The 27656-nt window shown below is 36.5% G+C and overlaps 1 protein-coding gene across 4 annotated transcripts in view; it reads left to right on the forward strand.

Moving 5' to 3' along the window:
• The first annotated feature begins 777 nt into the window (after positions 1-777).
• The window catches only part of LOC149563007 (AT-rich interactive domain-containing protein 3-like), a 78545-nt gene continuing 51666 nt past the window's right edge, over positions 778-27656 (forward strand). The window contains exons 1-5 of one of the 4 annotated variants that reach the window (XM_089826446.1): positions 778-1059; positions 1245-1338; positions 8395-9449; positions 9576-9615; positions 9811-9863. In XM_089826446.1, the coding sequence (XP_089682572.1) occupies positions 8491-9449; positions 9576-9615; positions 9811-9863 (1052 nt within the window). In that variant the 5' untranslated portion in view covers positions 778-1059; positions 1245-1338; positions 8395-8490. Of the gene's footprint in view, positions 1339-8394; positions 9450-9575; positions 9616-9810; positions 9864-27656 lie in introns of all 4 variants that reach the window. The other 3 variants (XM_089826448.1, XM_089826445.1, XM_089826447.1) reach the window with 3 other exon arrangements.

A 27656-nucleotide genomic window follows, 5' to 3' on the forward strand; every position in this document is an offset into this window, starting at 1 on the left:
AAAGTTTTAAGGTAGATAGAAGTTAGGGACTATAAAAACTTTTAGACTTTCAAAGGAGCTTTTTTCCAACTTATATAATTTCCTATTTCTATTAATATATCATCTATGTCTCCTAACAAAGTTTGATTATCTTCCTTATTCAAACACTTTTTGGAATTTAGGCCCTGTTTGGTTGCTGGAATAGGAATAGAAAAGTTGGAATACGTTTTCCATTTTCTGTTTGGTTCGTCACTTGGAATAGGGAATAGGAATATGTATTCCCATTTTGCCTCTAAAATGAGCTTATACCCATTCCAAAAAATAGTTGTTATTGGAATACTCATTCCTATTCCCAATATTACATACCTATTCTCCATTCCTATGCTCACGACCAAACGGGCCCTATATTTGGACCATACTTGTAAATGCACAAAAATATGCCAATAAAAGATAGTATGTATTTTAATTAATAAAAATAGTTAAAATCTAAAATTAAGTGATTCACCAATTTTGTACTAAATCAATAATTCTCTTATTATTATTATTATTATTATATTAAGAAATTATTATTATTATTTTTGGGAGCTGCCACTATCCTCCGTCTCATTCTTCGATACCCTACTTTCATCCGAGAGAAAGGAAGCCCGGCTTAAAAACCTCTAGAGCAGCCTAAATTATTTCCCAGGATCGACGGTTAAGATGCCCTCCAAGTTCATTGGAATGAACTCCGAATACTCCGTATTGGATCTCAACTTTACACGTCTTGAAATAGGAGCTGCTAGGGAAGGCCAATATAATAATAATAATAATAATAAATTGCAGTCGATATCGTGCAAGGCTATCGTCAATAAACTAAAACAATTTATTTGTATCCTTTTCCTCGGAAATTTAAGCTTCGTGGGAGTCAACACAAAAAATTGACGGCCCCTCTGTGTAGTCGTCAATAAGCTGCTTATAATGCCATGCATTTGACGCTATCTTCGTTTTGGGATTTAAATAATTACCGTTTTTCTTGAATCAAATGTGAATTTACAATGGAAGTTGATCCTGCAGCAGATCTCTGATCAGGCTACTGCACAGGTACAGGGCTTTAGAAGAAGAACACAAGCAGCAATGGCTGGAAAATGCCATGAAAATTCATTCACATTTGCTGCAGCTAAGCCGTCAGAAGTTAAATTTTCGTTTTGTTCTTGTTTCTAAGTTTTATTCATTCATTTTGCTTCATCCTTTCAACGAACGCCAGGCTGAACTAATTGTCATGCTAGGGTTTGTGACGAAATTGTTCCTGCTAGGGTATACGCACATTTTCAGTGGATATGTTCGAGTACAGAACTGATAATACAGCTAGCTCGATTTGAGGTACTCAACATAAATTTTAAGCTGTTATTTCGGTTTTGATATTTATTTTTAAAGAAAATTGTAAAGGGTGTATGCCACGATCATTATAAGTGCGTTAGAGTTGGGGTTGTAGGAAAGAGTCTATACAAATGGAAAGTCTGTTCTTGAAGTTCATTTTCTCAGCTTGCTTTACATAGAGATTTATATGGGATGGTATTTGCAAGAAAATAATAAGGCTTGGGTTTTCGTAATAAAATATGTGACTTAATTTTTGGTACAGTTTTCTCGAAAAGTTTAAAATTACATGAATCTGTATTGTGAGAACCTAATGCTTCGGGATAATTAGCTAGTAAGATTTCTAAATGTGTTTTGGAATCAGAAATTGCCAAAGCAAAGCGGAGAGAGAGAGAGAGAGCTATTTATACTGTTCTGGCGGGAAAGTAATTGGGTTGAGTTTCGATATGGTTACATATTTTTTTTATTAATAGCTCAAGTTAAGTGTAGGAAGCTGCATTGAGAAATTGATTTTTATAAGTATTACTAGCATCGTTTGCCTTGGTAGATCCTGTGGTTGAGGTTATGGACTGCGTATCCCATAACAGCTCACCCCGCTCCTCTGCTTCACATGTCGGCAGGGGTTCGAAACTTGGGTTAAGTTGTTTGCTAGTGTGCCCATTAGCATTACAATACACCTCATTTAGGCCCAGGAATGCCTCCACTTTACCTAGGACACGAGATGCTGATAAGGATCCAGGAATGTCTGCATTTTTCTAATTGTTTGATGCACAGGACCTTGCTTAGCAGCAAACTAAAGCTGGTTCCTCCTAGTGGTGATGTTCCAGCTCACCGTTAAGTCACAACCACTGGGCTTATTTAACTTGATATTAATGTTTATGATTTCTTATTATGCACATCACAGCCCATAAGATACAAATATAGGCTCATGAATGCCTACTCTTTTCTAGTTGTTCAATGCACAGGAGCCCGCCCAGCAATTGACAGGGGAGACTAAACACATGTCCTCATGGTTGTAATGCTCCATTTTACTACTAAGTCACAAACACTAGACTACTTTAATTTCAATGCATATAATTTGCATAAAATATATCATTTCCATTAGATATCATTTTCTTGCAGAATTTAATTTGGAATTACTAATTAGTTTTGAGTAATTCTATATGACCCATCTTTGGTGAATAACAATTTGCCAGAATCCAGCTTCCATTAGCGTGAACTTTTTTGTATGTGATACTCATTGCATCAGGTGATTGTCAGATGGATGAAGCAGTGGGATTGAACCAGTGAGATGAGTTGTTGGTCAGTTTAATTATCACCTCCAAGATGTATAACCACTTTAATTATCACCTCCAAGATGTATAACCACTAACTGGGATTTTGAGTTAAGCCATTTTATGTAGGATAAGCTGATTCTTTTATAAACAAAATGCAAGATATTTTAGTGTTCCTGTTTTTGATTTGCAGGGCAATCTGTAATGTTGAATGAGCAACATAAGTTAGTACATCTGGACAAGAAGCGTCAATTCTTTTTCCTTGCCATAGTGTATTTCATAGCCAAGCAGTTGTTGTGCATGCTGGATATGACCTTGGGATGGTCTGGAACATTTCTGGGAAGTTGGAAATTTAGAGAGTAGATGGCAAAATAAAGGATTTTAGAGTTGATGGTGAAAGTGCCAGTTTCAGCAGGCAGTGATTTTGATTTTGCCATTTGGTTTCTAGTTTGCTTGCTGGTGATTTGCAGCAATTTTGACATTTTGGTGTGTGTCAGTTAGGTAATGCTCACAAATGTTTTGTCTATCTTTTGTTGTGACCTTTTGGAAGAACAGCTCATTTTTGCTGGAGTTTTCACTCCTCTTAGGTTTGCATGGACTTCAATCTTGCCATTTGATCTGAGAACTGCTGGATGTGGTTGTCAAACAGATTGCTCACTTTCAATATTCACCCTAGCACAACAAATTCTTCTTCTGTGATGATGCGAACTCAGAAATTAGACTAAGCATCCACTGAATGCATGGAACAATATAATTTAAATCAAACAAGCTTACTGAAATGGAATGCAATACAAAAACAAGGTCTTCATGGTAAGTTCTTAACTAGCTAGGTAGTGACAAAATTGACAAGTTTTCATTGTTTATGTTGAGAGAAATAGAGGAATACAAGGTGGCTGAAATGAAACAGTTATAGGGCTGCATTTATACCATGAAAAAGGAGGGTATGTTTTGGTAAAACAATTTGTGAAGTTGTTTTATAAGCAGAGGGGCTGCCATCTACAAGCGCAATTGAGCACAAGATAGCATTTGTAATGCTTAGATTTTATCGACACTAACGAGTAAAAGCATTTACAAATGCACTAATATTGTTGCAAAATTGCGACATAAACATGCATGTGTAGTTGCTGCACACAACTACATTGAAACAAACACCATACATTACCTCATCTATGAAGGGTAGCACATATCTCAAGGCAACACTACTGCATACATCAATGAAAAACTTACCAAGAGTATGCATAGGGATAGTGATTCATGTAGACTTAACCTGAAGGTAAAAACATAGGGGAGATAGGGTCTACACTATGCTAATTTGCTTTCTAGTGGAGATAAAGACAACTAAGAAAGAACAATTTTCTTTACTTAAAATAGCACCAATTCCTACTGTGAGATGAGCTGATTCAATAAACAATGAATATGGCCTTCTTCTCCCAGGTTCATTTAATTGGTTACTTGATTTATAAAACAGGACTATGTTAATCCATTTTCGTACACCTATGATTACATCAATGCGAACAGAAAATGGGAGAAACTAACCATTCAATATGTTCGCATTCCTTTTATGTATCAAACATGAAGAGGAGAGAAATTGCAATTTATGTGATTACTCTCATTCCATTCCATTCCATCCAAAAGATACTATGATAGAGGGGAGAATATAAGATTACTATTTGTTTTTAACATGTTCAATTCCCACCCCATAATCAAGAAAGCATTTAGAAAGATGCTCACAACAATCTTTCCAATTGATAGGTTTTTCAACCATGAATTAATGTTCCCGTTTTCTTCATAATAGGGAGAAGAATGGTAGACATCTAAAATGTTGTAGCTTCACCTTCATGCACTACACGGTGACACATAGTTACCGTGGAACTAACATCCCTCTCTGTAGTGAGCACTACAGGGGGTATTATACTGTTTGTGATAATGCTTCCCTGGTTTCAGTTTTGACTTTTGAGTGAGCTATGAGATACTGTTTTGAGTGAGCTATGAGATACTCTTGCATTCATTTTTTGTGGAGGAAAGTTAGCGCTTCTTACTTTAACTGACATATGGTCTTTCTCATTTGGAACCCTTCACCAAGGAGGGTTGCTCTTTCTCATTTGGAACCCTTCTCCAATGAGGGTTGTATGGAGGGCTACAAGTGACATGATTTTTTTAAGGATATATACTCATAAATACCCAGTAAATACAAAATATTAAGAGTGCCAATGACACTCAAAAGTTGGAATTTTATCCTCAAGATGGATTGTTGTTGCATTTGGTGGAGTCATGTGTGCTACAGGAGTAAAATTTGTTTTTAAGGGAGTCTTCTACCCCCCGATTGGCAAATTATGTTGGGGTTTCTAAGACTGTTACTAACCTTCTACATCATATTTGTTGGCTGTACGTGCAAAATGGTGTCTCTAAGTTCATCTGGGGCTGTAAGTTGTGTTGTGTGCATAAGTCCAAGAACCACAAGGTGGTGTTGGACCAGCCATTAATGGTTCTATCACGCCCATGAGAGAACTTTTCTATAGACTTTGTCATGTGATCACCTGCAACGAAACATGGACATCTATCATTCTATGTTGGATATATTTACTATGACACGCATTCTTATTCCATGCAAAAACACTCCGACAGAGAAATATGCAATTGGGTTGGTTTTTTACATGCAGGTGCATATTGGTTTATTAGAAAGTTCCATCTATTAAAAAATCACGGTCATTAATATCATCCCTTGTTGGTGGATATATTTGATGAAAGAAAACACTGGCAAAGAAATATGGCAGTTGCAAATGAGTTGGTTTCTTAGATGTGTGGGTGCATATGGGTTAATCAGGAACCATCACCTAGAATTATTGTTGTCTAGGGATTTTTGGTGTGTGCTTTGGAAATAATGTATTCCCACTTGAAAAGTTGCTTTCCATCCTCAAACCAAAAGGATGAATCAAAAACATGCACAATTGTTGAAGGGCTATAATTAGCAATATGTGAAGATGAGATGAAAATCTTGTTTTACTACCTCGAGTTGAAGACAAATGCATCTGCCTCATAAGAAAGAGCCGAAGATGCATAGGTGAGTGCATTATACTTGGTTTGAGCTCAAGGGGCAACTGCTAAGTAATGCAAGGATGAATACCTTGTAGAGGATGCAAGGATGAATTTACCCAGTTAACGAGTTTCCAAGCTTTCTGGGACCAAAATAATTTGTATTGGGAAGATATGATCTGCAAAATAGATTGTGATTTTACAAGAGCAAGAAAAATGTTTGTAAGAACAAGAAAAGTTGTTAAATAATCAAGAAGTTGACGTCGGACGAGTTCCCAAGCTTTCTAGGACCAAAATAATTTGTATTTGGAAGATATGATCTGCAAAATAGATTGTGATTTTACAAGAGCTAGAAAAATGTTTCCAAGAACAAGAAAAGTTGTTAAATAGTCAAGAAGCATAGAGACTTGTTTCCTTGTCACAGTCGATTTCATATTCAACAGTTATTCTTCATGTTGGAGAAGACCTTGGGATGGTCTGGAACATCTCTGGTAATTTGGAAATTTGGAGAGCAGATGAAAAAATAAAGGTTTCTGGAGTGGGCGGCAAAACTGCTGATTTTCAGCCATTGTTAATTTCAATTCTTACTCTAGTGATTTTGACTTGCTTTTCTATTTTGACTTTTTTGGGGAGGGATGCGGATGTGTATGGATGTGTCTGTGTGTGTGTGTCTATACACACACACACACATTACACACACACACATATATATAATTATTATCTATATAATATAATATTGCTATATATATATAAAATTGTCGATCTGCTGGGAGTTTATTGAGTGCTAACTGCTGTTACAAATTGTCTATCAGCTGGCTATACCTATCTGGGCAATGTTGGGAGTTTTGTGAGAGCCATCCATGGTTGGAGTAGGGCTTTACACATTCAAAGGCTTCCTTTGCTTAGTGCTATATACATGCCTGCTGGAGGGTCGTACTGCCACAGAAGGAGCCGTCTATGTTAGGGACTGCTACAGCAGTTCCATTTAAGTCTGAAATACTCCATTAAGGGTGTCGTACAAACTGATTGAGGCTACCAGGCCTGTAGCTGAGTTCTGGGCAGTGATTTCGTTTGTAGCTAAGATCTGGACAGTAATAATTGTTTATATATATATATATATATATATATATATAAAACAGCAGTGAGCACTCAATAAACACATCTTGCCGGCATCCACAAAGCTTCCAAACACATCCCGTCTCTGCCTCCAGGCTTCAGGCTCCTGGAGTCTGTATCGGTAACTTAGCTGGGACATGATATACATGCAGAGACTGAGTTTTATTGATTTGGGGAGCTGGAATAGCTCCATTTCTGGTATTACTTTCCATTTTAGCATACTTGTAGGAGTTAGTTTCTTAGTTCACGTCATGGTTGAAGAATTGTTTAGCATGCCGGTGTGGATAGCTGTAATTGGGGAGTTCTCGGAAGAATATTACCAGCAATTAACAGATCAATTCTGATATCTTTCCATTTTCGGATGCTTGTAGAAGTTCGTTTCTTAGTTCTCATTGTAGTTGAAGATTGTTTAGCATGCCAGTGTGGATATCTGTACTTAGGGAGTTCTTGGAAGAATATCACCAGCAGTTAACAGATCAATGAGATATATCTGTGTGTGTGTGTGTCTGGGCATAATGTCATGCGGAGATTGAATTTTATTGATTGGGGTATTGCTTGTTCCGGTTTCTCTTTCCATTTTAACATGCTTGGAGGAGTTAGTTTCTTAGTTCGCGTCATAGTTGAAGAAAAAATGTTTAGCATGCCAGTCTGGATATCTGTATTTCGTGTGTGTGTGTGTGTATCTGGGGCATGATATCATGCGGAGATTGAATTTTATTGATTGGGGTATTGCTTGTTCCGGTTTCTCTTTCCATTTTAACATGCTTGGAGGAGTTAGTTTCTTAGTTTGCATCATAGTTGAAGAAAAAATGTTTAGCATGCCAGTCTGGATATCTGTATTTTGGGAGTTTTCGGAAGAATATCACTATCAATTAACAGATCAGTGATATATATTAGGATTCTGCATTTTTCTCGTTGTTATAGGAATTGGAGGTGGTGAACAAGAAAGAAGAAGAAGACAAAACTTTTATAGACAGTGGACCTTTGATTATTATAAATAAATAGTTTTTGGAAAGATATTGAAGATTTTATCTATGATTTTCTACTGTCAGCTTGGATTATGTTTATGGAAAAGGCACAGGTCAGTTATTTATCTATTTTTATGATTTTGTTATAACTATTTTCAGCTTGAATTGGGTTTGCCTTTTATAGGATGGTTGGGAAGATAAATAGGAAGCTGAGTTTGTAAGTAATTTGGTAGGCATTCTACATCTTAATAAATAATAAGTTTAATCTTTAACTTTTTTATATTAATAGTCAGATGCAACTGAAAGAAGGAATACAGACTTTTTAAAGATAACGAGTGTGCCCCAAAAAAAGATTGGGACAGACCTTTGAATTTTATTTTCCGAGTACGATGAGTTAATAAGAAAACATACAATTGAGTTTTGTATTTTTGAACATGAATTTTTAGTTCTAGTGAAGATTATTGGCCTTGCCTTTTACTTTAGAGCCTTATCTATAACTTCAGAGTATGTTTGCAAAAGTTTTTTTGCTGTATGTATATATATAAATTTACCTTTTGCTTTCCTGTGTTTCTGGGCTTCTCATATATCCTATCCGGTCACATGAAGCATTTATAAGATGATCTTAATTTTTCCCCTTTTAGATTCTAAATTCTCATTTTTTGGTGTGCTAGGGTTTGAAGGAGGACAGCACCAGGGATTGTTAAAAACTTTTAAGTACAGCACGATAAAATCAGAAACATTTAATGATCTTAACCATACGGTAAACAATGGTGGAGCCTGACAGGGCTGTTGATGTGCAAACTGAATTGGATGAAACACATTTTATTACTGAAGTTGAGCAGGTGTTACCCCAAGTTCAGGATGAATGGACCGGGAAAGACCTGGTTGGAGGAGCAGAAATGGAGATTGAAGCTTCCCAGGGACAGGAAGAAATTCACCTCATTGATAATTCAAGGAATATTATTGTAGAACAAAGCAGTGGAAGCATGATCAATAATATAAGAGAAGAAGACAATGAAGCTGTTGGTTTGCATGACGCACAGACAGGTCCTCTAATGCACTCGTTTAACAAATGGACTGTGACAACGGATAATGACAGCCACACAATGCAGCAGCTCAATGCTGGTGTTCATGAGAGGTCAGAGGATGTTGGAAATATTGATTGTTTGAAAGATATTAAGTCCACAAGTGCAAAGGATTTAAAAATAATCCAGTCAGGCCGCAGGGATGCTTCAAGATTAGCTATGTTGCATCTTGTGAATGATTCAAGGATAACTGCAACAGGAGTTGTGGTTGATTCACGGGTTAATCAACAGGAACAACGGGATAGTTCAAGGCTTGTCAAGCTAGAGTATGAGGGAGGCCGCAAGACAGTTTTGCAAGAAAGCAGGGAAGACACGAGAGAAATTCATTCAGAAAACATGGATGAATTGAGAATGATTAAGAATGAAGAACAGAACTTGAGTCCAGGCCAAACAGAGGAAAATTGTGCTTCAGATTTGGCACTGAGCCAAGACACAGGTGATGGTGCTGAAGCATTTTATCGACTAAACTCTGACTTCACAAATGGAACCTCACGTTCTTTACCCCCATATTCAATGGAAGATGGTGATGGCACAGATGAAGAACAAGCAGCATTTGTCAGAGAACTGGAAAACTTCTTCAAGGAAAGGAGTATGGAGTTCAAGCCCCCTAAATTTTATGGGGAAAATCTGAATTGTCTCAAGTGAGTTTATCTACTTAAATTATTTTTATTTGTGATTTTTATTAGAATGTTTCTACAACAGACAAATTAGTTTTACTGAATAAGAAGACAAAACTGAACTTGCTACATTTTGTTATCATATTGTAGGCTCTGGAGGGCAGTAACAAAGCTTGGAGGGTATGAACAGGTATTTCAGGCATCTTATTAGCATGCCTGATACTATTTTTCTTGTTTTAAATATTTTTAGTGCTCCGTTTTCTTGAATTCTTTGTTTCAAATTTTGTTCTTTCCAGAGAAAGTTAAATATGAAGGTTAAGATTTAACAATGAATTCTTTGAATTTAGAAGGGAGCAAATATTGAACAATTGCTCTTATTTTTTAGGTGACATCATGCAAATTATGGCGTCAAGTGGGCGAATCGTTCAAGCCTCCAAAGTAAGAAATACATTTGCATAGTTCTGTTTGACTTTTCTGTGTGTTGGGTAATTTTCATTAATGTTATCTTCTTAACCTATGGGTTGCATCACTGCAATATTTTGGTCATTAATATATTGGGTGGCTCTTTTTATTTTGTTTCTTTCTAATAAAGCATTGTAATATATGATCAGGTTATATTCCAGGGTACTTTGTTTATACATTCAAACTTAATGATGAATTGAGGAAAATATAATTTTTACATGTGTAATGTTAGGTGTCATCACACAGTACTTATCCTGTTTTTAGATTATTTTGATCAGACAGCTGGATTAACCTTATCAAAATTCTCTCTAAATTCCATGTTTACTTAAAAGGTTCTCTTTGATTAAAATAACACCTGAAAATGCCCTGCTAAATATAACTTTTATTTGCTTTTTCAGCTTTAGTTTCTTAAAGCACAATGATAGAGACAGGTGGATTTTTCTTTTTGTGTGTTTCTCCAAAAGCTATGTTGTCAATGGTTATTTTCTTCTTAGTTTTTACAAATTATTATAAATTTGGTATTGCTTGCTCTTGGATGTGTGAAGTTTATGTAGATAATTCATCTCTATCTTGTCTAGCTCTCTCTCTATATGCAATGCTTAGCTGACCAAATGTGAAAGAAAAAACCAAATGTGAAAGAAAAAACAAGGATCACTTTTTCCTGGTCTTTACAGCTCACACTACATTTTGGTTCAAATTTAACTTAAATATGCATAACTAGGCATTTGCTATGTAACATATGTACGATATACCTTATTGCATTATAAATTATTTATGACAGTTCCTTTTATGTTGGCATGGGAGTACAATGATTCAATACTTATTAATAACACTTGTCAAACATTCATTTAGCATGAATGTTTATGCTCTAACTGAATCTACTATATTTATACATATCTGTTTTTTTTGAACTGACATCCGTTGCTGTATATGCTTGACTATTATTCACTAAATGTGTGGCTCTGTTGAGCCTTCTATATGGTCTTTACAGGAGGGTGTTTGTTGGCAATGATGGCATAGAGTTGATCGAAATTCAGTTTATAACAGATTTAACTATACTTTAGATCAAGGTTCATGTCCTGGGATGGGGACAGCAGGCGACAGCAATTAATAGATTGCGGAAAACTTTAAAAATCCACGGAACTTAAATTTTATATATATATATATATATATATTTATTTATTTATCATATAGATTGTAGAACCACATTGCAGTTCTTTAGAGTGAATTGAGAATTCATGTGAGAGTTTACAGACAAATTATAAATATTTCATTGCGTTGATTGTTAATGTGCATAAATATTGTATAAAAATCACAACATAATGTCTAAACACTACTGCAAAATGATGGGAAAAAGTGAGAAATAGAAAATTATGAGATTGAGTAAGCAACACCTGCATTGGTGGCATACATTCTTAAATTTGTTGACAACATAATCATTCGTTCCTAGAATCCTATGAAAAGGATTAGACTGACTCTAGTTACAAGCATCTTTTCTACAGTGAGTTTCACAGGCCTTGGATGTTAGGAGAGTTTCTAGATAAAGTGATTTGTTCCCTCCTAAAGTATCCAATGTGGCCTGCTTAACTTGGATCCTCCCTGGCAAGCATTATCTCTCAAAGTTACTGATGGCTCAGATTGCTACTCCATTTCAGATGCAGGCAGGGATATTAAATGAGATTTTCCTCTCGTCTTTACAGTCACATGCTTTTGGGCTCTTCTGTGCTGTTCATTGCTGTTTGTGATTGATACAGTGCTTTGTTTTGTCTTATGTGCTTTTATTGTTTTGATTCAAGGGTTTACCTTTTATAACTTTCTGCTGTTAATTGCTGTAACCTGCATTCCCATTTGTTGGGATAAGGGGACTCAACCTTAGGAATGCTTTATTGGTTTTTTATTTATGCATTTTTGGAGGATGCTAAATGAGACGAAATCTGTCACAAGGGTAGACTTGGAGCGAAAAAACAGGAAGTCTGTTTTTTTGCCTTTTTCTCTTTGCTTTGTTTTTTATGTAAGACTTGTGCACAAAGGAAGTTTCTAAATAAGTTGTAAATACATTGAATGTAGATGCTTTAGAAATTGTCTTGACTTTTATATGAAAACTTTATAAATATAATGAGCCACTGAAGAGATGTAAGTGAGAAAGAAGAGAAGTTCATTTCATAGGGTTATGCTGCTAGGTTTTTCTCTAGGATGGAACAAGATGTAAATCTCCATGTGAAGGCTGAAAATGTATTGCAACTGGTTTGTGAATAATACATTAGCTTGATGTTTTGGAGGGTGGGGTTTTTTAGGTGGAAAGGTTTTCCCCACGTATATCTCTCCCATTCTTCTAGTTTTATGATTATAGAATATTAAATCTTAATGTCGTAATGCCACTGAAATTTGTTAGATTTGAAAATTGTAATCACTTTCCTTTAAGGTTTTAAATTTTAACTGTGGGAAATCAACTATGTTTGTTTCTCCTTTTATGACTTAGTAGTATGTACTTGTATTTGCTTATTATAAGCTATTCAAGAAATCTTTGGATACAAGATGTGCATGCTGATCTCAGATTGATTTCTGAGATGTTCTCATTTCCAATCAATTGGTATCAAAGCTCAGTTTTGTGAATTGTATATTGCTTGCATGTGAGGATTCACAGTGTTTCTGGATTAGGTATTTCCTTTATTAAGATTTCTTAGCATGTAGAGGTTGAAGAAATTTGCTAAAAATTAATCCTCTTGAGTGGAAGTCTTGCAGTTGATTTAGTTTTTCAAGAGACAACAAACATTTCTTGAAGGATGATGAAGACAAAGAAAATAGAGTTGGTCATGTTGAAATGATATTGATCTAGAGTTCTTGGTTGATAGTAGAATAATTCCTGATGCATGGGTATTGGAAGGTGTCTTTTTTGTTACTTGGAATGCATAGAGGTTATGGAGTTGATCGTTGGATGATTTGGAAGCTTCTGGATAACCTATCTCTCTTAGATGCATGTGCTAGTAGTGGTTGTGGAGTTGGTCTATAAGTGGGTCTAGATTTCATGCGTTGTTTTTTCCTTTTGGATGCTTGTAGCTTGGATTCTTGTTTGTTGGATCTAAGGGGTTTGTAGATTTTTCAAAAAAATCTACGGTGATAGTCATCTATGGTTTGATCGTCTAGTATTTTCATACTTTTGAGTCTTCCGGTGTTCTTGAACACAATGCTTTCGCATGCTCAAATAAAAACTTGTGTTTTTTTTTGGATCTATTGAAGAGATGTTTTCTTGGTGTTACTGGATGAGATAGTTGTATTTCTACATGTATGCATGCCTTGTGCATGGCGAGAGGTGCGATTCTTTCTCTGCATGGGTAGTTTGGTATGTGATCACTCACTCAATATTTCTATGGTGATGCTTTTTTGGATTCTTGGACTATGGTTATTGATGTGGACATAATTGGCGAATTGGATATGTTCTTGATTCTCTGTACGAGTCATGTTGTCTACATGATTGTCTCTTTGATCTCAATTTTACATTGCACTATTGTGATAGTGGGTTTGCATGTTGCAATAATTGGATCTATAAGTTATGTAGTCAGGTGGGTAGGCCACCCATTTAATTGTAGTGGGATAACTTGGACGTGGATTGTCTATATCCACCAGTTTTGATTTAGTGTTGGTGCGAACTTGTAAGCTGGTCTTGTTAATAGGAAGGAGTGAAAGTAAACCAACTAAAATGGAGATGGGTGAAAGAAGAGATTGAAGCCTACCAAGGGAACTAATTAATCAACTTAACAGTTATCTAATAGTTTTTGCCCAACAACATCAACTACAAATGCAACAATAACAACAAATGCAACTGCAATTACATGATTGTTGATTACAACCATGGGTCAGATGGGATGGATCAAGAAGGTCAATAAGTGAGTAACATAAGGCATAGTAGAACTAGTAGAGGTGTTGCAATAGTTTTAGATAAACTGCTTCAAACTACTTCAATATTGAAAAGTGAAGAACAACCATCTGTAAGTTCAAAACAGTAGCATAAAAGAAAAGAAGAAATTAATTTTGAATCAAAAGCTCTAAAAGGGCAAGGTCAGGTGGGATTTGATTCTAAGCATGTGAATCATGTATTGGAAACGAGTCATAAATTGAAATGAATGAGAAGAGTAAGAAGCTTAGCTAGGACGAACATTTTCAAAAGGAAAAAAAACTTAGAAGTCGCCATTGAACAAAGGATAAAGCAGAAGTAGGAAGCTTGTACTTAGAGTTTGCAGCCTACAAACAATCACGGAAAAGACAAAATGCAATCATGATGTCTAGAAGTTTGGACTTCTAGCCATGTTCACTCTAGCCACAAGAGGATATGAACAAGCAAGAAACAACAATTACAACACCAAGTAAGGAATGCATGGGTCTTCATGGAAGCCACAAGGTGGAGGAAGATGCTTCCACGAAGTTTGTTGATTGATCAATGACATGGGAATGTGGATTCCTTCTATACTCCTTTACATGAGACAACTCTACATTTCATTGGTAAGAAATCACTGTTCGATAATGTACTGTCATGTAGTGAGATCGATTCACTTGTTTCATTCATATGCTTGCAATGGAGAATTGCTTGTTGAAGTCTTATTAAGCATTTCACTTTAGAAAGCTGATTGTAGGGACTAGAAGATCGCCTAACTGTAGGGTTTTACAATATGATAATGTCTGGTTTGTTTTGATGAATTCAACATGGTTTTGGTTGGAGGCAAAGAGCACATTGTAAATGCAGGTTTAGAGTGGTAAGGCGTCATATGATTTTGAACACCGTAGCTTTGAGCTTGTTGAAAATAACAACACTTTAAGGGATCATAATTTAGATTTCTTTATTGCAATTATTAGTCCACTATAAATGCATGAGCAATGCCAGTCAACTATTAATGCATGAGCAATGCTAGTCCACTATTAATGCATGAGCAATGCACTCAAGAAAGCCAAGTATGGGTCGATAAACACATGATAGAAGTTGAAAATGTTGTTTGGCCACCATTGGATTTCATGACAACAATTAAAGAAGATGAGGAGGTAAATAATCTAATCCACAATTATGCTGATGATAGCTTGTTGGTATATGAGTTGGAGGGGAATAGTGTTGACAAAGAAGCTATAAACCGATCAAAATATTTTTAAAAAAATTACACTGTGGAAGGTCAATTGAGGTTAGATAAGGTGAATTTATTAATGTCCAACAAGAGACCACAGAATGGTCTAGGGGACTGAAACTATACAACGAAGGCAACAACCAGCTGCAAGAACACTAAATAGTGACCAAAAAGGGAACAAAAAATAAAGAAAAAGACCCACAAAGGAAGACAAAAGGTCCTTCCTAGGCGGAAAAAAGTCCAACACTGAAGGATGAGGTCTAGGGAAGGGGTCAATCCTTGGACCGTCGCAAAATACCATTGGAAGAGGAGCGATGTTGTTGAGTGAACTCGTTGTGAGGTCTTAGAAGCCTGGTGTGACTGGAAGCAGGAGGATCGAGTGGCCGCTTTGTGCTTCAAGAAAGAGATATTGACGAGGAAAAGGAAGTGATAAAGTGATTAGAATTTTGTCTCAAAGGGAATAGATTTTGCAAGGTATGATCGCAAAGCCGCATGGCCTCTTGGAGCTAGACAACAAGACACCGCTAATTGATGTACTAAAGAAAGATGAAAGAGACCTGCATTATCTAAACACTTAGTGAAACCTACCCATGATCTTGTAATAGGTGGGACACCGGATGAAGGTATAAACCCTATTAGTACATCTTTGTTTAGTCACAATGTTGTCCCATCATTCATGTTAGAAGATGTGAAAGAAGAGTCTGTAGCTTCAAGCAATATGCAAGGTATGACAATCCATGGAGCAATTATTGATGAAAATAATTTTGGTTTTTTGAGGTTGACCAACAGTTCTTTGTGATCGCATGAACCTTGCAGTGAGGTAGGTCATTCAAGAGAGGTTAGATAAGTATTCACCGGTTAGATGAAGGTATAAATTCGATTGGCACCTCTTTGGTTAGGCACAACATTTTCCCATCATGCATGTTAGAAGATATGAAAGAAGAGTTTGTAGCTTCAAGCAATATGCAAGGTATGACAACCCTTGGAGTGATTATTGATGAAAATGATTTTGTTTTTCTGAGTTTGATTGACAATTCTTTGTCATCACATGAACCTTGTTGGGGGTAGGTCATTCATGAGAGGTTAGATAAGTATTTAGATTACTCAAAGATTGATGAAAAACATGAAATTGACATGGATAGTGATAAATTGGAGTATTAATGCATCTACTAGTGTGATTATTGCTTCTTATATTGACACCACTCCTATACATGTTGAATAATTAGTTGGCATGCAAGGTTGGGAAAAAAAGCCATTGGTGTGGAAAGAATTGCATGATCATGGGGTGGAGTTTAATGATTTTGAAGAAAGCATGGAAGAGAAGCCCGAAATTCAAGATTTGGACAGCTGTAGTTAGATGATGTGGAGGTTCACAACAACAACATAATAAGTATTGACACGATGGATAAATATGACAGCGCAAAGGTTTGCGATCCAAGTGTTGACATGTGCGGTGCATTTCTTTAGTAATATTCAAGGTATAAAGAAGAGCCCCCTAGCATTTGCATTCAAGATATAAAGATTGAGCATGAAGTTTACAAGAAAAAGATGCTTGTCTCAACTGAAGAATTTCCACCAAGGACTAGGCTTAGACATCTTGGAGTAGCGGAAGCCAAGTTATGGCTTAACAAGCCAAGATCAATCTTTGAATTGTTTGTGATGTTCACCATTCATTTGGTGATACAACAAATGTTTGGCTTAATTTGGGTTACTTGATGATCTACTATTTCTTCACCTTGTATGACAGATTTTTGTGGTGTTTTTTTTGGTTTAGAGTCATTTAGAAACCATACAACTTCCCCTAATGATGCAAGTTCAACATTGGGACTATGGTAGTGTGCTTCCTAGTCTTGGGTCCTACCATGCTTCCATCTGTTTAGAACTTTAGAGCAATGCAATTTCGATGACACACGAAAATTTCTTGGGGGTCTAGGAATTAAATGGTGTACGTGGTCCTAATCAAATTTGATTTTAGTGATTGCTTAGGACAAGCAATCCCGAGATGGGAAGACTTGACAATTGTGATATCCCTAGTATAGAGCTAAGCGATGATGAGATAAGATAAATTATTAATGTCCAATAAGAGACCACAAACGGGCCTAAGGCACTGAAGATACAAACAAAGGCCAAAAGGCAGCAAAACCACCAAACGGTGTCTGAGAAAAAGGAAACAAACAAAGCAAGAAGCAAACAAAGAGAAACATCACTACACAAGAGAGACTACGAGACTGCACAACAACTAGCAGTTCGTAGTCCTCAAAAAGTAGCCTAGAACCAAAGGATAATCATTCGTGTGCGGAGAAGTCTGAGCCCATTGGCATGTGCATATGATCTCTGTGCGACCTCACCGATCTGGTGTTAGTAACAATGGACGGGCCCCCAACTCGTTTGGTTTCTCTGGGAGAGGTAACCAGAGTGAACAAGGAAGTGATAAGCTAGTGAAGGGACATAGACCTAGAGGGGGATAACTCCCAAAGAGTGAGATCTCGAAGACAGAAGGCCTTTTGGAGATGGAGTGCAAGGCATCGTTGATCATCGTACCCAAAGGAGGAGAGAGACTTGCATTCTGAATAAGCAATGAAACCTTCCATGAATCTTGTAGTAAATCAGGCTATAGAATAGAAAATGGATCTCAGCCTCGGCCACACCCAAGTCACAACACTGACAAATCTGCTCATCTTTGTTGGTTCGGTGATCTATTTGGATACAGAGTGGGCGAGAGTCAACTTTGAAAGAGCCTAATTGGTTACGTAAGGCATGGGGGCACCGCTAGGAATAGTAGTAAGTTCGAACAATGATGCCATTCTGAATGTCAATATAGTGCTCCACATAAAAAGCCATATGAGGGCAGAGCCCCCCTGACGGGTCCTAGCCAAGTCACGTGAAGAAACCTCCTGTAGATGTCCATCCTGGTATTCTCATTCAGCTTTTTCTGTTGGGGAGGAGGTGAGCGGCAGCATCTATGGAGTACTGAAAGGGAGGAAAACGATCAATATCGATACCCATGAAGTTGAGGAGCTTGGAGACTTGAGCATACTAGTATCTAGGATGTGGAACAGTAGGCAAAATAGGAATAAGGGTATAAAATGATTAATTAAATAAGAGGCCAGAAAGCTAAAGTCCTAACAAATATTATTATAATTATTCATTATGGGGACACACCTTAAGTTCCTATTTATTAGTCACAGACTTAGGGCCACTTTAATAAGTGTTTTTATTTGGCAAATTATTCATGGAAGTATTTCTATTAAATAGTGATCTTAATGCTTAAGACAAGTCACTTAAAAGCCAGGATTTGTGGATGAATTTACTGCTTAATGTATGGAGAGTCTTTTTAAAGGGGGGCAATGGCAATTGGAAGGGTATTATTATGCATCTTCATATTTTATATTTTCTTCTCCACAAGAAATATCTTAGTGTTTTCAGGACGAAACTCATAGGTGACTACAGGTGGGACACAACTCTGGGCACTCATGAAGTCTCTATTCAGCCATTCACAGGAAAACAGTGTCATCTGCAATCTGATGACAGTTCTTGATCTGTTCATACGCAGGATTTTGGTGTTCTTCTCAGCAGTTATTGATCTGTCTTAATATCTCAGAGGACAGCAATTTCACATTCAACAGGAGATCAGAGCATACAAAAGGAATTGTAGTTGGGGTCCATTCAGCATAGCCACGAGAAAAAATAATGATGGTACATGTCAAGTTCGAAATAAATCCAATTCCTAGAGAACCAAGTTTTCAATTCATAAATATTTGCTTGTACATTGCAAGTTCAATATTAGTAGTAGCATATGATTGAATGGTAATGCTGGGAATCAAGGATAGTTCAACCAAATTTTAAAGAAACTTTCTTATTGGTAGGGGAATCCAAAATAATCATTTCACTTTTGGGCTCTTCTTTGCCGTTCATTGCTGTTAGTTATTGGCACAATGCTTTGTTTTGTCTTATATATTTTTATTATTTTGATTCAAGGGTTTACTTTTTAGAACTTTCTGTTAGTAATTGTTGTAACCTGCAGTCCCATGGATGTTTTTTGGTCATCTCTGGACATTAATATAGTTTCTTTTGTTTCTAAGAATTTAGAACATAGAGTCATTTGTTATCTAGCTTGAATAAATTATTTAGAGTAAGAATGTTGCCGAACACTTCCATTGTGATAAACTTCACATTTCCTTTCATTGAAAGGGAAACTGCCCAAAACATCTATAATACATAACTATATCAGCATGGGTGAAGTGATGAGAACTTGCATCGTTTTCTTGCTTCATTGTGATATGGTTACTCAATTCAGTCTGAATTACACAAAAGTTATACACCTTTATCGGTCAAAACAATTGTGTTATATAGCCTGTTTACAAGAGGATAGTTAGCTATGCCTGGGATGGTTTGGGGTAGTCTAATGGTCCTTTCTGTGGTCAGGAGAAGTCTAGTCATCACTTGCCATTTGGAGGCACACGGGAAATGTCTTCTAAAACTATTTTTTAGGGAATCGCTCTGGGGATATTTCCTACCTGTCCCCCTGCCTTACCTTATTCTTCCCCGGTGTGGGAATGGGTGGAAAGATCCAGGCGACATTTCCCTGTGTAACATAGGACATAATTTATCAAATTCAAGATTCAGGTATTGTAGCAATTGAAAGAATAATTCTTTTGTTTTCATTATGACAAAAGACCCCAAGACTGCAAAATGGAAAAAATGCCCTTATGTAGGAATGATGCAGTTGGCATAACATGCATTTGTTATGTTTTATGGATTTGGTTGTTCTGGTTTATGTAATATTTTGTTTTTTGGCTTTCAAGGAGTTGTTACAAGTTGTTGTTAGTGGTTTTGGACAGTTGTGTTTCTTTGACAACTGTTAGATGGTTTTAATATACCTCCCAGTCAGGGAAAGATAGACTGTTCTTGATAGTCTACAATTTTGTACAAGCAATACCCTAAATGAATAAAGCCAATTTTGGTGCTGAAGTAGAAATTCCTTGTATAATTCTATTATCTGTTTACTTTGCAATACATAGTGATGCTGTTTGGAAGTTGAGGTTTATTAAACGGCCTCAACTTCTCCCTTCTGCACCTTCCAACATCAATTTGTGGCTAAAGTTTGTAGATTCTGAAGTTATATACACTTCATTGACAATCACTCCATGCTTATCACTTTGATCTATAAATAAAAATGTAACTGCAAACTGAAAAACGAAAACGAAAAGGATGCTCAAGACATTTGACAAAAAAAAACCTTAGCTGTATCAGCCATGGTGATTGTAACTTACTTCAGCTCCAAGTTACTCCTGATAGCAAATTGTGGCTTATCCAATGACCCCAACTTCTCCTTGCTGCAGCTTCTCCACATCAAATTGTGGCTAGAGTCTGTAAAGACTGTGAGAGTAGCAGATAGACAACGAGGTCATACGGATTGAGTATTGATGATGAGGTCAAGTGCAGTTGAGGATACGTTCTACAGTGTGTCCTGATGACGTAGACAAGTGTGCGTGCAGGAAGTCAAAGATATGTGAGTTATTTGTGATTTACAGAAGATTTAATAGACCTCCCAGTCAGGGAAAGATAGTCTGATCTTGATAGTCTACAATTTTGTACAAGCAATACCCTAAATGAATAAAGCCAATTTTGGTGCTAAAGTAGAAATTCCTTGTATAATTCTATTATCTGTTTACTTTGCAATGCATAGTGATGCCGTTTGGAAGTTGAGGTTTATCCAACGGCCTCAACTTCTCCCTGTTGCACCTTCCAACATCAATTTGTGGCTAAAGAATGTAGATTCTGAAGTTATATAAATAAAAATACAACTGCAAACTGAAAAATGAAAACAAAAAGGATGCCCAAGACATTTGACAAAAAAAACATCAGCTGTATCAGCCATGGCGACTGTAGCTTAATTCAGCTCCAAGTCACTCCTGATAGCAAATTGTGGCTTATCCAATGACCCCAACTTCTCCTTGCTGCACCCTCGCCAGATCAATTTGTGGCTAGAGTCTGTAAAGACTGTGAGAGTAGCAGATAGACAACGAGGTTGTATGGATTGAGTAGTGATGATGAGGTCAAGCGCAGTTGAGGATACGTTCTATAGTGTGTCCTGATGACGTAGACAAGTGCGTGTGCAGGAAGTCGAAGATATGTGAGTTATTTGTGATTTACAGAAGACAGTGTGCAGGCAGAGTACTTGAGAAGTGGTTTTTGGTGTTCGGATTATATCTCCTAACAAGGATAGAATCGTGATGAGCAAAGTTAGATAATGACAATAGATAGCCTGATGATGACATTAGTGTGTGCGCGAAGTCCGAGGTTACACGTGTGAAAAGTTGCAATTACTGTGAGCCGACAGTTATTTGTAATTATGAAAAGATGTAATGAATTATATTATCTTAATGAGGTCCTATTCTAATTAATTGGGAAAGCCTCAAGGCCGACCCAATGAATTATTTTGAGGACATGGTATAAAGGAAAGTTATTTTCCTTGTGATGAGAAGTGAATGAATTAGAAGTAAGCGAATTGTATTGGATATGCGAAGTTGGTAAATGCGAGTAAGCGATCAAAGGGATCAATGTGATGCGAAGTTGAAGATTTGGTATTCAGATCTAAGAAGTATTTGGTGCGGTATTGGCACAGTAAGAGAACAGAGCAAGAGTTGAAGTTGCTGAGATTAGTTGCATTTCTATTATTTTGAAAGGAATAATACAGAGGCCAATTGGATAGTGAGTTCAATGGTGTTGCCCTTGAAGCTGTTTGGATAGTTGGTCCATCTGCCGTATACAATTTCTAATAGGCTTGGAATATCCTAATAGGGATTCAAAGTCTCCTAACAGGGACTGATATGTACTGAATGTATTTCATTGACTCCTAATAGGGTCCATCCTCTTACAAGAAACTTATATATTAGTACATAATTTTGTGGTTACCATCCCTACTGGGGTTTTCCTTCTGATCAAGGGTTTCCCTAGTTAACATATTTGGTGTTATTGTGTATGTATATCTTCTTATGGTAGCATTTCAATTTTATTTGTAATTCTTCATAATTATGAAACAGGTTTCTATTTTTTGCAGGTTTATCCACTTGTCCTATTCATATGGACTACACCACTCATTTCAGCTATACTTGGCTATCCTTGATGATCTCTGGTGTAACTTTCCAGCTTACATTATATATTGTTTAATTATGAAAATTGCAATGTTAACCCAGCGCACCGAGTGCGCCTACGTCCCTAGTGCGGGTCGCGCACCTGAGTAAACCCACCACGCAAAAAACGCGGCCTCACTGGTCGGAGCACCTGAGTGGGACACGGGTGACGGGGTGCGCGCTTGGGTGCGTGTGGGGTGCGATCGACATGTTCGCTAAAAAGTTAAAAAAAATTCATTTTTTGCAATTGTTTTTTATTGTTTCTTTCAGTAAGGGAACCCTAATTTGGTGTGCGTCTTATTAATTATTGGTAGCTTTAGTTAGGATAAACTATAGTGCAAATATATATATATATATATATATATATATTATATAAGTGTGAGATATAATATATATATTAATATATTAAATATATGATATATTTATTTGTCATTATATTAATTACATTCTAATGAATAGACATGTCTCGTGAAGAGATATGTTTATCCATACTTTATCCTATATTAGAGAGATGGCTGCCATTTAGAAAGTACATACCAAATACAATGATAGCGCTATTACATTTGCAGTAGATCCGAAATACACTAACATGGTATCAAAGCCAGGCTGCAAATGTGCTTATAGTTACGTAGCATCGAATTTAAGAACGATTTGACTATCCAGTCAAAAGGAATATAGAGGAACAATGTGAAGGAGAAAATGAAAAGACAAATTGAATACTTACAAATTGCAATAATTGAATCCTTAGACTGCTCTTAGATTTGACTCTGACCCTTCGAGCTCGCTGCCTCTATGTGAGTTGCAAGCTCTTTGGTGCCTCCATCTCCACAACACTCTAATAAGATTTGTGTCAGTGATCTTATCTAACCAGCACATGGGTTCTACCTTTGAGTGTGATTTGACTTATCACCTTTGACAGTTGTTGGCATGCGGCACTATAATACATTTCTCAAAAAGATATCGAAGATTGGGCATACGAGCATTGGTGGCATCGTTTGTTAAGTGAGATTGATTGACATTGATCTAACACACACACCCGAGCGAGAAAATCTTGATCTCAACCTCGAAAGCATATCAATGAATAAGGAGTTTTGAAAATATAATGATCGCCTAAGGAAAATAATAGGAAAGGAAAAAGCAATTAAACTCTCATATTGAACACTTCCATGTGGACTCCAATCATGGGAAAGGTATTAACATGGCAATTGGATGGAGCAGAGTGCAGGAAATATACTCAAAGATCAAGTCCTAAACGTGCAAGTATATTGGGACACAATGTATTCAAAGGGATACAGGGTGGAACATATCAGAAAACGATATACATATATTATTCATATTTGATATAGAGGATTAACGAGCAATTTAGGGAAAGGAGATGATAATCAAACAAAATCCTTTATACACAATAGAGGGTATTCAGCGATAAGGAACAATTGATACTAAAAAAAGCGGTGCTTAGTAGGCGTACCAGCCAACAACAGTTATAACACATCTTATTCATTCGATGGAAGAGAATTAATTCTTCAGAGACAAAGAAGAATGGATGAGCGGAGCATTAGAGACATCATCTATATAAACAACACCCCTGTTAGCGATCATAAATAATTTCAGCCATGAAATATATAAAGTCCATGGTTTAGTTGGAGTTTGCCAAATATTGTGAAGTCTTCTGACTCAACGATGGAGCAGGATGACTTGGCAAAATAGAAGATGGCACAATATTTTGTAAATTGAATATGTAACATAGATAATAGACGCAAAGTTCGAGCATAAATAATAGAAACAATTATACAGTCAGCATAGGGAAGGAAGTCACGATGTCTCAAATAGAAAGAAGAATTCTTTGAGGCAACCCAGTATCCACTTAATTAGCAATTGATAATATACAGATTATTGTTTCCTTTCTGATGGTTGTGCGATTAAGGAAAAGAAGACGATGAACACTCACTGCAGATATTACGCAGAGTAAAATCATGAACGCGTGTGTTGCTTCCCTATCTTTTTGTGGAGGAAATCGGTGTATTGACACTCAAATTATTTGCGAATGCTTTAACATGATCCGATGTTGTCTCCCACAACCATCACAATGTGCATAAGGGATAAGGGTATGTGCCTAGTCATTATATATATACGTTTATTAAAAATATAAGAATGTATATATGTATATTCCAAACATTCAAATACGCATAAATACTATGGGTATTACTTATATAGTGTAATACATTTGACATCAGATAATGCAAAACATTCAAATTCCAATTTAAAGGTAACAATGTTAACTTTCATTTATCATTGATATCAATACATATCTTTTTAGATTAGATGACCTAGTTAGCTCATAGAGGACACTTGGTATTATTTATTCTGCCCTAGTTTGCTTTTTCCCTTGCCAAAGTGGTTTAGACAAATACTTGACAAACTCGGTGCAGGTTGGTGCTCGTTCCCTATTTCCTTGCTATCAATGCTCCTCCGTTTTGTTGTGCACCTGCAAGGAAAAATAACATGGTGAAAGTACACTTCCAATACATTCTAATGTAGTTAATATAATCATAACAAATAACCATCTTAACCAGTGATTTCCAATTTACGTGAAATCATAATGAATAACCAATTCAACCAACCATTTCCAATTTACATAAACCTCAACAACTATATAGAACTTTTTAAATTAAAATAAAATATGGGATATAACATACACATTGCCTCTTTGTGTTTCATTGGCCCGATGAACAATTACAAACAATTACATAGAAATAACAATCATAACAATTACATAAGAGCTGCCATAAGGTGTCAAACTCTCAATTTAGAACATAACACAATAGTATCATTATAAAGTTCATATTTTTGGAAAAAGATGGTGAAATTTTTGGAAGATTTCATCATAATCTTCCCAAGTAGCATTTTGCTCAGGATATTGGTCCCATTGGACCTTGTACTGGATTATACCCCGATTTTGTATGTGCAACTTATGCAACTCGAGTATTTTGAGTGGTTCTATTACCACCACCCTTGGATCTTGTATTCTAGTCAGTGATATGCTCAACATTGGCTATATATTTCTTAAGATAAGACATATGAAACATATTATGCATCTAGGAAAGGGCTAGAGGTAGAGCAATTTTGTTGGCTACAGGCTTTACACTTGCAACATTTCAAAGTGTCACGCATGTCTTCGGGCCAACTTGGCATTTCTACCAAATTTGATATCACTTTTAGTGGCTTTACTTTTAGGAGAACCTTTTCCCCCACATCAAATTCTCTAGGCGTTTGTTTAGCATCTGTAAAGCTCGTTTGGCGATCATTCGCCTCTTTCAATCTTTGATGGATTTGAACTACCGACTCTTTTATTCCTATGAGCATTTCAGGACCAATGATTAATCAATCCTCAATCGTGTTCCAACTTACAAAAGTTCTACAGTGTTGTCCGTACAGCGCTTCAAAGGGTGCCATCTTAATAGCAGATTGATATGAGTTATTATAGGCAAACACTACTAAGGGAAGATACATTTTCCAGCAATATTGCTGATCCATATAGTATACCCTTAATATATCTTCTAACACCTGGTTTACCCTTACTATTTGTTTGTCCGTTTCTGGATGATAGGCTGAACCGATATTCAATTTTGTTCCCAATGCAAAAAGCAAAGCTTGCCAAAATTTGGATGTTATTCTAACATCTCTATTTGATATAATCATCTTTGGAACCCCATGAACTCTGAAAATTTCTCTTACAAATTTATGAGCAATATTTGGTGCTCCATATGTTAAATTTCTTGGAATAAAATGAGCTACCTTTGTAAGTCGGTCCACTACCACAAGAATAGTATTATGCTTGTTTGTAGTGATGGGTAACCCTTGTATGATATCCATGCTAATTATTCGCCATTTCCATTTAGGAACTTCATTTGGATGTAGCAACCTTGCTGGATACCGGTGCTCAAATTTGACCCTTTGACATTGAAGAAACTTGCACCAAATTCGGTTGCTTCCTACTTCATACCTTCCAAAAATATAGTGGTTTTATATCAGCTAACATTTTGTCACCCCAGGATCTCTTGAATAAGGAGCGACGTGCATTTCCCTCAACATCATTTTGTGGATGTCAGAATCCATAGGTATATACATTCTCCCCTTATACCTTAAGAGTCCATTTGCATCTAGCTAGTAGCCTTCGTATCTAACATCACATGGATCATTTTGGAGGGCTAGACACACTTGTTTATAGAAATCATCACTCAATAATTTCTCAAGCATTTGTTCCTTAAGTCTAGTGTTTACTGTTATGATGGCAGATGTGTCTTCGGTTAGTCAAGGCTTCGGCTACTTGGTTCTCTTTTCCCTTGATATAGCTGATTTCAAATTCATAGTTGCTAAGAGTTCCAACCATTTCCTTTGAGGAGCATTAAGATTAGGTTGCGTGAATACATACTTTACCATGATGATCTGACCTTAAATCGAATGGTTTCCCTATCAAATAGTGTCTCCACATTTGTAGAGCATGAATAACCCGAGTTGGTGATAACTCGATCTAACTTCAATCTTAGAAAATAACGATGCTCCTTTCATTTGTTCAAATAGATCATCAATTCAGGGAATTGGATATCTATTCTTGATAGTGACCTTTTGAAGCATTTTATAATCTAAACACAACCTCATGGTTCCATCCTTCTTTTTAACAAATAATATTGGTGCTTCCCAGGGGGAGATGCTAGGGCATGAGTTTCTTATCTAGTAGTTCTCGTAACTGAACTTGCAATTCCATTGGCACCACATCTATGGTAAAATCAAATATCCTAGAAGGAGGTAATCTAGGTAACTCCGTCGGAGACAAAACTTGATAATTCCGAAGGTAAGGATACCATTCAGCTAAAGATTCCTTTCTTCCCTCTCTGATTTCCCCATCCTCTAAAATGTAATCATCTTGATAAACCTTTTCTTGGATATCATTTATATCTTCTATTTTTACTGCATAAATCTCACACTCTTTTCTACAACATCTCTTAAGTTGCATGGCTGATATTTGATGAGTTTTTACTTCATATGGTATTCCTTGAATAATCATAGGGTTTTCGCTATCATCTAGGCATTCCACTGTAATTGCAAGACAATCCACCTTGGCCATATGTTCGCTAAGCAAATTGATTCCCATAATAATATCATAAGATCCTAGAGGTGCTACGTATAGGTTAACCTCGGTTGAAAAGGTTGGGAAATCTAGGTTAACCCAAGCCTTTGACTGGTTTGCATACTCAACTGTCCAAGGGTTTTCCTTATATCCAATTCTTTTTGGAAACCTACTTAACAATTTTGGAGATATAAAACACTTAGTCTCTTTAGTATCAATTAATATAGAAATAGGGTTCCCATTTATCTTACTCGGAGTTTCTATAGGAGCCATCGGATGCTTCGCCTAATGATTATCCATTGTTGCATGGATCCTCTACTGAAAAACGATTTGCCGAGGTGGTAATGGAGGACGTGCTTGTTGATTAGATGTGCCTATACTAGGACATTGATTGGCA

This window comes from Cupressus sempervirens, chromosome 4, assembly GCF_028749045.1.
Source record: "Cupressus sempervirens isolate cs-2001-9-10 chromosome 4, ASM2874904v1, whole genome shotgun sequence".
In the NCBI taxonomy this organism is placed as follows: Eukaryota; Viridiplantae; Streptophyta; class Pinopsida; order Cupressales; family Cupressaceae; genus Cupressus; species Cupressus sempervirens.